At 39.1% G+C, this 12,898-nt stretch overlaps 1 protein-coding gene across 5 annotated transcripts in view; it reads left to right on the top strand.

The window, feature by feature from the left end:
* akap9 (A-kinase anchoring protein 9) overlaps nucleotides 1-12,898 on the top strand; it is a 263,757-nt gene that overhangs the window by 158,678 nt on the left and 92,181 nt on the right. For all 5 annotated transcript variants that reach the window (XM_043690268.2, XM_043690267.2, XM_043690271.2 and 2 more), the window contains 2 exons: nucleotides 2,805-2,967; nucleotides 12,135-12,347. In XM_043690268.2, the coding sequence (XP_043546203.2) occupies nucleotides 2,805-2,967; nucleotides 12,135-12,347 (376 nt within the window). The remainder of the gene's footprint in view (nucleotides 1-2,804; nucleotides 2,968-12,134; nucleotides 12,348-12,898) is intronic.

Raw genomic sequence — 12,898 nt, 5'->3', positions numbered from 1 at the left:
TCCAAATCGGCACCACCCTCTTGCCCTGTCCATCGCCTTTTCCATCTATCCCCTCAAGCCTCCTCTCCAACCTATCACCTTCTCCCCTACCTTCATCTACCTATTGGATTCTCAGTTATCTTCTCTCTCCCCCCCCCCCCCCCCCCCCCCAGCCCCAACACCCTCCCATTTATCTCAGCACCTCCGTCCCACAAGCCTCATTCCTGATGAAGGGCTTATGCCCAAAACGTCGTTCCTCCTGCTCCTTGGATCCTGCCTGACTTGCTGTGCTTTTCCAGCACTACACTTCGACTTCAGAAGAGATTTACCAGGATGTTGCTGAGAATGGAGTTCTTGAGTTATTAGGAGAGGCTGAATAGACGAGGACATTTTTCCCTGGAACATAAATAGTTGAGAAATGACCATGAGGGGTATAGATAAAATGAATGGCAGGTGTCTTTTCCACAGGGTGGGAGATTTCAAGACTTGGTCACATATTTTTAAGGTGAGAGGAGACATTTATAAAAAGATATTAAGGGCAGATTTTTTATGCCCAAGTTTTTCACGCGTGGAACGAACTTGCAGAGGAAGTGGTGGACACAGTTACAACATTTAAAAGACACTCCGATAATTACATGAATAAGGAACATTTAGAGGGATATGGACCAAGCGGAGGCAGGTGGGATTAGTTTAATTTGGAATTATGTTCGGTATGGACTGGTTGGACTGAAGGGGCTGCTTCCATACTGTAAGACTCTGTGGAGGATTTTAGCTACAGGAAGAGGCTGAATAAGGTGAGGCTTTTTCACCTGGAGCATTGAGGCTGAAGGGATCACCTTACAGAGATTTAATAAATCATGAGAGCATGGATCGGGTGAATAGTCAGGGTCTTTTCCCCATGGAAGGGGAGTCCAATACTCGAGGGCATAGGTATAAAGTGAGAGGGGAAGATTCAAAAGGGACCTGAGTGGCAACATTTTCATGCAGAGGGTGGCGCATGTATGGAATGAGCTGCCAGAGGAAGTGATGGAGCTGGGAACAGTTACAACATGAAAAATATACCTGGATGAGTCTAATGCTGGCAAATGGGACTAGAGCAGTTTAGGGTATCTGGTCAGCATGGACAGTTGGACCGAAGTTCCATTTTCATGCTGTGCAACTCTATGACTCTAAGGTATTAAGCAAAGTAGAAATTGTCAAGAGCTTATGGAATGTATGGACATTCCTGGGTTTTGCAAGATTAAATTGGAGGAATAGTTTTTGCAAAATACACCTTAAATTCTACTTTTGTTGATATACTTCATAGTGTGAGCAAGCTCTGCTTAGTTGAAGTCTTGCAGTGACAGATCATTACAGATTTATATAAATAATCGAGCTGAACGCAAGTATTGACAACTTCGTTCTGTATTGCAGCTTAAATGCAGCATAACTCCATGGAAAGCATTAATGTCAGTACACCTGTTGGAAAATTAGATACTCTGAGGATATATACATATAACATTTCAAATATGATGGGTAGAATAGTGATGCACACTTCTATGAAGTTGTATTCATTTGTAGTCCAAATTTTTATGATGTTTTAATGATAAAATACTTATGGGCACATATTTTACCATTTTGTTAAAATTTAGGAGCAGAAAATGATATGAGATCTGTTATCAGTTGCCATAGAAAAGCTGGTGGATTTGAAAGCTCTCCACTTGTTTAATATCTCAAACTGCTATATGAAGCTATTTTAAGATCTGAAGTCAATTTCCTTTTTTTTCACTCTTTCTTTCCACCCACCCGACCCAGGGCAAATACTCCATCATGTCACAAATTGTCATTTTTGATATGGAAGTATCTTTAATTCTATAAAGTTTTGTTGGATTAGACACATCTCCTGCCAGTCTCAGAGATTATGTAGATCGGGACACTTCAATTTCTGGGGAACCATAGTTCAGGATTTCAAGATTTTAACAAAGTTCATTTTATTTTTTAAGAATATACCCTAATGGTTCTAATGTGGCAGCATCAAATAATGTACTATATATTTGATTACATTTTCAGTTAACATTTATATCTGTGGAGTAGATGGAGCAAATAATAATTATTTTGTAAGATTACGTCCCCAGTACAGTGAACTGAATACATAAACATTATTCTTACTAATTTAAATTTTTCTGGATGACTTACACTAAATAAAAAAAAGTAATGGAGCTTTCAATTCATTTTTAATTTCAGATGTTGAGGGAAAGGTATGTATTACCTCTTACAGTAAAATGTACTATGGTTTCTAATTAACCACCAATTCTCTTCCAAACATATTTCATTAACTAACAAAAAACCCAAACATATTAAAATTTGGGGGACATAATGGACTAGTGGTATTACTGCTTGACTGTTAATTGAAAGACTCAGCTAATGTTCTGGGGACCTGAGTTCAAATCCCACATGGCAGAAGATGAAATTTGAGTTCAGTAAAAATCTAGAATTAAAAGTTTAGTGAAAAGACCATGAATCAATTGTCGATTGTTGGAAAATCCTACGAGTTCACTAACCTCCTTTAGGGAGGAAAACTACCATCCTGACCTGGTCTGGCCTACGTATGACTCTAGACCCACAGATGGTTGACTCTTAACTCTTCTTTGGGCAATTAGGGATGGGTAATAAATGCTGACCTAGTCAGCACCACCTTCATCCCATGAATGAATAAGAATTGCACTACGTAATAAGTGCATTTTAAACTGAGCAAATAATAATTATTTTTAGAATGTAACAAAGCTTTTTTAAGAACTGATAAACAGTTGTTTAAGATTCATTTATGTAATATGCTTTGCCTGTAGCTTGAACATGCCAGAATCACTCAGACTGAGCTCGTGCGAAAATCTGTCAGAAAGAAAACTGAGATCGATGATTTACGTAAACGCCAAGAAGAACTACTTGAGAGAATTAATGAAGAGCTGAAGGCAAGGGAGCAGCTTGCATTGGAACTTCATAAAGCAGAAGGTATGTTAAATGTGAACCGGTTTTAAAATCAAATTGAGCATTTATATCTGATTAGTTGGAATAATGGCTGGTTATATGCTTGGAGTGTCACCATTTGAAATTAATTAAGTTGTTAGTTTGAGACAATGGGTATAGGTTATACAATATTTCCCATGCTCACTGTCCAAATGAATCATGTGTAATGAGGCACATGAGGCAGGTTTATTAAATGATGTCAGAGTAAAATTCCTCTGGAAACAGTGACCTAACACAGTTGAAATTAGCATTAAGTTTGAGAGTGAGAAGCTTTAGTTGCAGCCAACTGTGCTAACCTTAAATAAGGGCATTTATAAAAGAATAAGGACTGAAGAGAACTGTGACAAGAGTTTAGCAGAAAAGAAGGTTGAGAGAAAAGGCAAATGTTTAGGAAAATAGTTCATGATGTCAGCAAAGATGTAACCCAGTGAGGTAGAAAGACATTTAGAATGACTGTGACTAGCCAGGAAAGTTGAGGATATTATCAAATTGAATAAAAAGATTAGTGGTAAATCCGAGGATTGGGAAAGTTTTAACGGCCAACAAAAGTTGATCATAAAAGGAGGAAAATAATTATGATGGCAAACAAACAAGTAACACAAGTAGCAGACAGTAAGAATTTCTTTAAATATATAAATAGAAAGAGAGCATACAGGTCTATGCTTTGGCATGTGAGTAGTCTTCCAGCAGGTTGACATCTCATTTTTAGGAATGCCTGGTGCTGCTCCTGGCATATACTCCTGCAGTCTTCACTAAACCAGCGATGATTCCCTAACTTAGTAGAACTATGAGATTATAGTTTGTAATTGATTGCAAGTCTGCTGTTGCTAGTTCTATTCTGCTGTTGTGAGTCCCACAGGACTTCAAATCATAAATTTCAAACTCATTGTTCAAATTCATCAGTCAGTGGGAGGGGTGGAGCGGATGGTGGGAAGGTAGCTGGACAGGTCTGCTCAGGTGGAGGGGGCACCCCTCCCACTGACCAATCACAGCCATCACCTACCTGCATCCACCTATTAACATCCCACCCATCTTTCCCCCAGCCCCACCCACCTCCCTCTATTTATTTTGCAGCCCTCTTCCCTTCCTCCACTCCTGATGAAATCTTCTGACCTGCAGCATCAACTCCCTATCTCCTCTGTTGTTTGACATGATGTGCTTTTTCCAACAAAACTCTATCCACTCTGACTCTCCAGCATCTGCAGTTCTCACTATCTCCAATTTGCTGAAAACCATACTGCAAAAGCTTTACTACTGTTATTCCCAATGCCTAGAACCTTACCAGGTGATCCCTTTAGCTTCATTCCTTTTCTTTATGTCCATAAATGTTATCATGCTGAAAAGAATGATTTTATTCCCCACAACCAAATCATCCATGGTATTTACAGCACTTCTTTCTACGTTGTATTACTGACTCTAAAGAAAGAAGGGCTGGAGACTTAAACTCAAGACTTGTACTTTTAAAAACTTGACTATTCATCAATCCTACTCAGCAATCAGCTTCTATGGTTTATGACATCATTCAATCGCAGAATTGTTAGGATGCAGAAGGAAGCCATGCAGTTCATTGTACCTACACCAATTCTGTTACCTAGTGCCAATCTCCTGCCTTTTCCCATTTCCCTGCACACTATTTCTATGCAAGCAGTCATCTAATGCCCTTTTGAATGCCTCAATTGAACCAGCCTCCATTACATTTCCAGGCAGTGCAGTCCCTAACCACTTGCTGTGTGAAGATGTTTTTTCTTACATCCTTTCTTCATTTGCACATCATTTTAAAACACAGAATGTCACTGTATGCCTCTTGGTCCACACCTTTTATCCTTTCTATTTCACATAGTTGAATGACAAGTTGGCCTTTATTCTCCTATTCATTGTCATTTTGAAATATCAAGAAATTAACTCTCCATGCTCTTGGGTGATTCAGAAATATTGTAGGCCTTTTTTTGCAAAGAATGCATCATTGCTTATGTCAATTCTAGGACTTGTAAAAGGGTCCCTTGTTGAGCCTTTGATTGTCTTGAAATGGTTGTTCATGTTTTTAGTACACTTAGGATTGTTCATGAAGTGCTTTCCAGTTGCAGAATTCCATCTGAAAGGAGAAGTTTTGTTTTGGATTTTACAAATGTTTGCTTGATGAGTATGCCCTGTACTCTGCTGGACAGGGTGCTGGTATCAGTCTGAAAAAACTTTCTGCTGAACATATAATTGAGCAACTCCATGTATAAATTTCAGTGCTGGTATACAAAAAAGTATAGAATTAGACCTATTATTATCATTATGAAATTCTAATTTGCCCCCCCCCCAAAAAATTAAAATTCAGGTATATCATCCATAAGTTATAAACATTTTCATCTTCCTTTTAATTACTAGATCTTACAATCCTTTCAAGTGATAAAACCTGTTTGAATAGAAATTCAGTGATGCATAAGTAATAACAGTAAAGCAAGTTTTCTTTCTGAATAGAATGTATACATTATATATTAGGTGAAGTAACTGAATATTTTCGTTTTGAAAGATGTCTTTATAATGCAATCATTTGGTGTAAGGTCACCATGATGGCTTTGATATTGGGTTACCGCACCATGGAAGTTTTGTATATGTGAAAGGTATTATTACTTTCTGTAAAAGTTTTCACATTCCAAAATGGGAGTATCAAATATTAATAGAGCAGCCAAACAAAAGATTAAATATATGACAACCCAGATCGATCATGCCAGCATTCACATAGTTTGTTTAGATAAAAGTGCTCTTTTTATGACTTGGATATATTTTAAAAACTGTTTTGCTGCAGTATTGAATTGAGTTGCTTCTAGCAACAAATGTAGATTAAAGACTGCTGGGACATTGAGATATGTATACGATTCTGGCCATGCAAAAATGTGGAACGATATACAGGTTCATCAACATTTTTGTTTCTTAAAAGGCTAGAGCTAGTGTTTAATTCAGATGCATTCATTTTGCAGCACTTAAGTAATTGCTGTAGTTGGATGAGAATGGAGAACTGTTACATTAGGAAGAAGCTGTCTTTGTAACTTTGAGCAGTTTTTTTGGTAATCAAAGGCAAAATGAAGATTTGACCAGCAGAGTTGAGTGTTTTCACATGGTTTTTTGTATGTTTTCTTACACTGAACTGGTTAATCTCATTTTAAATAACTTCAAGCACCGAGCTTTTGTAAATTTAAAATCAAAAGGTTATTTATTATCACACACTTGCCCCAAAGGTTGGGGTGGAGTGAAAGTGGTAGGTAGATCCCTTCTTCCACTTCCAAGGTATGGCTGTTTTACCTTGTCTGCATAGTTCTCTTGCATTAGGTTTTGATGGCTTTTCAGATGGGTTTTACATAAAATCTCTCATAGTGACTTTTCCTGCTTCTGCTGTAACTCCTAAAAGCAAGTGCAAACATGGCTGTTATAGACTCATGACCTAAAATTACTCCCAGTCCTTTTTCGAATGAAGTGGTGTGTTTGACTGGTATTCAGACAGTACTGTGGCATGTCATGCCATGATCTTAGACAGCTGAGGTTGTCTTGTCTCAAATGAGGATCCATCACAATACATTGAACATTTGATGAAATTAGTTTCATGCCCTTTTGGCTTTGATTTCTCAGTTGTCCATAGTAAAGCAGGAAGATGAATTGGCTTATTTGTTGACCATTCATCCTTAACAACAGGAATTTCACAAGTGGTTGTGGTTGTTCATATTTTAATTTTTTTGTTTCAGTTTCAGTTCTGTCTGAAATTGATATTTCTAAGGGATATGCTGCCAGTTATATTAAAAGGTGTTGTTTCCATATTCCCATGATCAGGGAAAATGAAAAGGGGGTGGGCTAATATTATTGATTAACGAGAGCATTGCAGTGCCAGAGGAAGACGATGTCCCAAAGGGATCAAAAACAAAATCGACAGGTCTCAAAATAAGGAACAAGAACAATGCAATCAGATTGCTTGGTGTAATTTATACGCTACCAACTAATGGTAAAGATAATAGGGGGAGACATTTGCTAGGAAATTGTGGACAACTGAAAATTAGAGTAAATATAATGGGAGTCTTTAATTATCCAAACATGGACTAGATTAGTAGCTGTACAAAGGACAGAAGAAATGTGTGTTTCCAGTACAGTGAAAAAGGAGGCGTTACATGTCCTCGTTCTTAGGAAATGAGATGGACCAAATTGATCAAATCTTAGTGGGATTTAGGGGATTGTGATCACTGTGCCATAAGGTTTGAGGTGACTGTGAAAAAGGAGAATGTGGAGTAATCCCCCAATTAATTATTCTTATAGTAAAGAGTAAGAATGATTAGTTAGGGAAAAGCTAACTTCACTCGGGTAGAAAGGGATCTGAATTGAGTAAATTGAAGTTGAAGGTTGGTATAATAAATGATACCGGAACAATGGATTTACCTTCAACAAAGAGAGTGTGTGGGCTCAGTTCTGATATATACCCTCGTAAGGGAAAAGTAACGCAGCTAAATCCAGAAATCTCCGAATGACTAAGATGTAGAAATTATTATTAAAAATACAGCTAATTAACAGTTAAGCAAGATGGTGATAAAGCAAATAAGAGAAGCAATGAGGGAATAGGAGAAGAGATGGGCAAATCTTTGAGAAGGTGTCCTAAAGTTGTCTTTGGGAAAAAAGTAGTAAAAGAAGTGTACCAATTATGGACCATAAATGAGATTCATGCATGGAAGCTGAGGGCAATATTGAGATATTAAATAATTAGCTTGCTTCTGTCTTTACTAAAGAAGAATTGGGCAGAACGGTGGACATGATCTGTGTGTACTTCAGTAAAGCGTTCAACAAGGTTCCTCATGATGGACTGGTTAGCAAGATTAGATCTCATGGAATAGAAGGTAGAAGGCAGAGGGTGGTGGTGGAGGGTTGCTTTTCAGACTGAAGGTCTGTGATGCGTAGTGTGCCACAAGGATCCACTGCTGGGTCCACTGCTTTTCATCACTTATATAAATGATTTGGATGTGAACATAGGAGGTATAGTTAGTTTACAGATGACACCGAAATTGGAGGTGTAGTGGACAGCAAAGATTACCTCAGAGTACGAAGGGGTCTTGATCAGATGGGCCAGTGGGCCGAGGAATGGCAGATGGAGTTTAATTTAGGTAAATGTGTGGTACTGCATTTTGGAAAGACAAATCAGGGTAGGACTTTTATACTTAATGGTCAGGTTCTGGAGAGTGTTGCTGAACAAAGAGACCTTGGAGACCTTGAATGAGATCACAGATGACTTCAACTTCTACTGTGAAAGCACCTGATTAATACATTTCCCTTCATATTTCTCACAAGTAGAGCCCACATGTTCATTAAAAAAAATGAAACACTAACTACGCCCATTAAGGGTGTGGTTGCAACAACTGTACATTTACAATTTACGTACTCAAGTGAGATGTGCATGTCATTTGCGTATGGAAAGTAGTTTGGCACATTACTAGGCTGAGCCTGTAATTCAAAGTGGCCCCTCCTGAACTTTCCTTTGTTCCTTTCTTCCTGGCAAATGCTGTCAAGCCCATCAGTACTGAGCCTCTAAATGTTCCCACACCAGCTTTGAAATATGACTTAATCTCTTACCATTAACCCCGAGTCCTGGCTTGACCGTTTGCTCATGCCAACTATCAGGTTGCAATGCCCTCTTGTCAAGGCCAAGGTGGTGGTGACTGTCAATGATACCCAATCCCTCCCAACATCCTGAGTAAACCATGTCTCCCTTAATGTACCATTGTCTACCTCATCCCACTGCACCCACATGTTGAGTTTTCATTTCACTATTAATGTCCCCTCTGCATCGCAGCATGCTGTTTCCAAACCCCAGAATCAAGTTCTTCCACTTGCCTACCACAGCTGTTCCCCTGACAGCTCCTGTTGACTTTCATTAAGCTGACCCCCAAAACTGACTATGGTCCACCCACCTCTGTAATCACTTTGGATGAAAAACATCAACTGACTTGTGACTAGATAGTTGATAAAGTACTTAAAGTTTTTAAGAATAGGTAAATAATGTTTTTCAAATATTGGGGCATTGCGTCTATGATGAGCTGTAACAAAAGAGGTATCAAGGCCTTGGCCAGATCAGCCATGATTGTACTGACTGGCAGGCTGGCTTTAGGAGCTGAATACCTACTCCTGCTACTTATTTTCTTACTATCTCTGCACAGCTGTCCAACTGACGTGCCTCAACTCCCCAGACTGTTTGCACTGGACCTGCCAAACTGACAAGACTCATTCTCAAACAAGAGAGATACAGGTTCACTGACCTTGACTGCTCCCAAGTGGCAAATTGACCATGTCCAAAACCCTGGACTGGTAGCAGACAATGTCCTCATCTAACTGTGCTGGGAGCCATGAGTGAAGGCTGTTTCTCTTGACTTGTCCAAAGATCGCTCCCTTACACTTTAAGAGATAACCCTTTGGTTGAAGCACATTCACGGTGTTTGGTGTGTAATTACTAGCACATATTACAGTTATAAGATTAATGCAGTGCCATACTGCAACATGTCGACCCCCTTGAAGGAACTACTGCTGACTATGTGAGAATCTGTCTGGTTTTGTATGTGCATGAAAAGTCAGTCAAGACAGAAGTAATATGATCCTTTAAGCTCTTACCGTGGGGACAACGACCATAAAAGCTAGGGAAGGCAGTTGGCGTTGGACTGGGGTGTACAAAGTTAAAAATCTCACATCAGGTTGTAGTCCAACAGGTTTAATTGGAAGCACTAGCTTTCGGAGCACTGCTCCTTTATCAGGTGGTTGTGGAGTACACAGTTGTAAGACACAAAATTTGTAGCAAAAGTTTACAGTGTGATGTAACTGAAATTATACATCAAAAAATACCTTGATTGTTTGTTAAGTCTCTCATCTGTTAGAATGACCATGTTAGTTTCACTTCTTTCATATGTAAATCGCAAAATTTTTTTTACAAGTTACCTTCTCAGGTGAACTTTAACAATTGGTGTCAGCCCAGATAATGTGTACTCTACAACCACCAGATGAAGGCGCTGCGCTCCGAAAGCTAGTGCTTCCAATTAAACCTACTGGACTATAACCTGGTCTTGTGTGATTTTTAACTAGATAAGGCAGAGATGCTGTGAGCATTCAAGCATGTGCAAGGTGATTGAGCACTGAGAGAGCAGTTTAATCACCCAGAGATGATACCTGTTCCAAACCCTGAATGTCCTTGTAGTGGGATTACAATGAAAGATCATAGTGTACTCTAAAGTGCAGCATTTAAGTACAGAATCATAGAGCAAGTGGATCGGGAGTGTACCATGAGGTGAGGTGAGGCGGGTACATATCCAATGCCACCACATGTGCTCAATGAGTGTGTGCAGTTGCTTCCCATGAGATATAGATGTCCGCTGTCCAAGTTGGAGAGGTAGAGAAGCAAGTGGCAAGCTGAAGTTGCCATGTAATAACTCTGATTTATATATCGGAATTATCGTCATCTGATTTCTAGTCGGTAGGTGGAAGAATAGGAGACTCCATATCAATGAGGTGAGATTAACTAATAATGGAATGAAATTGGATGTAAATAGGCCACTCACAACTCGCGAATAAAATTCCCATCTTAAGATCCAACACCTGGATGGAGAATGGAACATTTTACTTTCAATATGACTTACTTTCTTAATGCCAATCTCACCCAGTTTTTCCCAACTTTCTCACCAATGCCCATGTCTTTCAGAAGCTGGGAACATTTCAGCCTCTCTTTCACTCTCCACAGGTGCTGGTAGATGATTGCGTATTTCCAGCATTTTCGTTTTTATTTTAGATTTCCATTATTGGCAGGATTTTGCTTTCAGCTATGAAACATACTTTCAGAATGTGGAAATACAATACAATTTGTAAGTTCCTTTTGCTGTTTAGTTTGCAATGACATCTGTGTCTTTTCAAATAGTTGCTTTTTGAAAACTGTACCTTTTTACTATATGTTGTCTCTTAATGAAATTGCTGATTTAGTCCCAATTGTAAAACATTATTATTAACTCTTTAGCTGTGGCACGTGAATTAAGATCAATAAAACCTATTCCAGATATAATTGTTAAAAGATGGCTTCTGTGATGTTGTGGTAGCTTTTTTTTAAACGTTGTGGGACGTGGGCTTTGCTGGCTTGCCAGCATTTATTGCCCATCCCTAGTTGCCCTTAAGGTGATGGTGAGCTACCTTCTTGAACTGCTGTAGTCCATGTGCTGTAGGTAGACCTACAATACCCTTAGGGAGTGAATTCCATGATTTTGGCTCAGTGACAGTGTAGGAACAGTAATAAATCTCCAAATCAGGAATGTTAGTGACTTAGAGGGGAATTTGCAGGTGGTGGTGGTGTTCCCATGTATCTGCTGCCCTTGTTCTTCTAGATGGAAGTGGTTGTGGGTTGGAAGATGCTGTCTACCAATATAGTACACCAAAGAGTCCCTACCTCTGAGCGAGGAGACCCTGGTTCAAGTCCCACCTGCTCCAGAAATGTGTGGTAACAGTTCTGTACAGGTTGATTTGCAAAAAAGGGGGCTTCCATGGCATGATGGTAGTAACTGTACCTCTGGGCCAGGAGACCTGGGTTCAAGTCCCACCTGCTCCAGTTGTGCTTCAAACACGTCTGAATAGGTTGATTAGAAATATCTAGAATAACATCACCTTCAACAGCACTTGTAAACCTGTGATCTGTACTACCTAGAAGGTAGAAAACGTATAGGAGTGCTGCCACCTGCAAATCCATCTCCAAGCAACACTTGGAACTATATTGTTGATCCTTTACTGTTGCTAGCTTAAAATCTTGGAATTCCACATTCTAACAGCATTGTGGTGTGCATTTCCTATGGACCTCAAGAGTCTAAGAAGTTGGCTAAGCATCAATATTGGTCCAGCAGGTAATGCCCAGATCCTAGAAGCAAATAATCTAAAAAGACAAAAGAAAATATTGGACTCCATCCATGTCGTGTAAGAACTTAAAATAAATTTTCAGAAGTGTAAGTACCTAATCTATTTCATAATTCAGTCCACAGAATTAGTGGGGTTTTTTGTTGACACACATCAGGTTTTCTAAAGCATTGCCTTTTATTCCCTCAGCTGTGTTTTTATCATTTTGATATCCCTTTTATGTCAGAGTGCTTCATTTTGTTTTATAAAAATCTCTTTTTCAGGTATCATTGATGGTTACACAGAGGAGAAAGCTAGCCTGGAAAAGCAAATTCAGGAGAAAACTGAGATCCAGAATCAGATCGCACAGGAACTCCAACATACAAGTAGTCGTCTGCATGAGCTAGAAGAGGAGCGGCAACAGGTTCATCAAGAGAAGGAATTAATCATAAGACAACAGGTTGCAATGAAAGAAAATGCAGGAACTGTGGAGCTCCGTACGTATTGTCTAATTTAAGTGACTCTTTGAGAGATAGGAAGCAGTTGTTTCATTGTGTTTCATTAATGTTTTTAGTAAACTGCTGGATCAAGCTTAGGTTGCGTTTGGGAGGAAATTGCCCAAGTTATGTCTATTCCTGCATTTTGAGTATCAGGGTATTTGTTCATTAATTGCCTTCTTTGTGTAATTTTAAAGTTGTTCATTGTGGATGCTAGCCCTTTTCCTTCTCACAGCTGAGCAAAGAGGCCTGTGATTTCCCATAAACTATGAACTTGTTGTATGTCAATGATTTAGAGATTGCAGCACTAAAAAGGCCCTTTGGCCCATTGTGTCTGCACTGGACAGAGAGTAGTTCCCCCTCCATTTTTTTCTGCAGAAGCAGAAGTCTTTAGGGTATATTTTAGTTGCCAGTCAACCTTTTGTCTTTGTCTGCTTCTGTGCTTCTCTTTGAAATATAATGTATGCAATGCTAGGTTCACCTTGACTACATAAGCTTGAAGATCGGATTTGTGATATAAGAAAATCATCGACTTTTAGGATAAGTCTCTG

This window comes from Chiloscyllium plagiosum, unplaced genomic scaffold (genome assembly GCF_037043375.1).
Source record: "Chiloscyllium plagiosum isolate Xiang-an unplaced genomic scaffold, Cpla_swu_hap1 HiC_scaffold_5, whole genome shotgun sequence".
Classification (NCBI taxonomy): domain Eukaryota; kingdom Metazoa; phylum Chordata; class Chondrichthyes; order Orectolobiformes; family Hemiscylliidae; genus Chiloscyllium; species Chiloscyllium plagiosum.
Note: the sequence above shows the minus strand (reverse complement) of the source record. Positions and strands in the feature narration are given on the sequence as shown.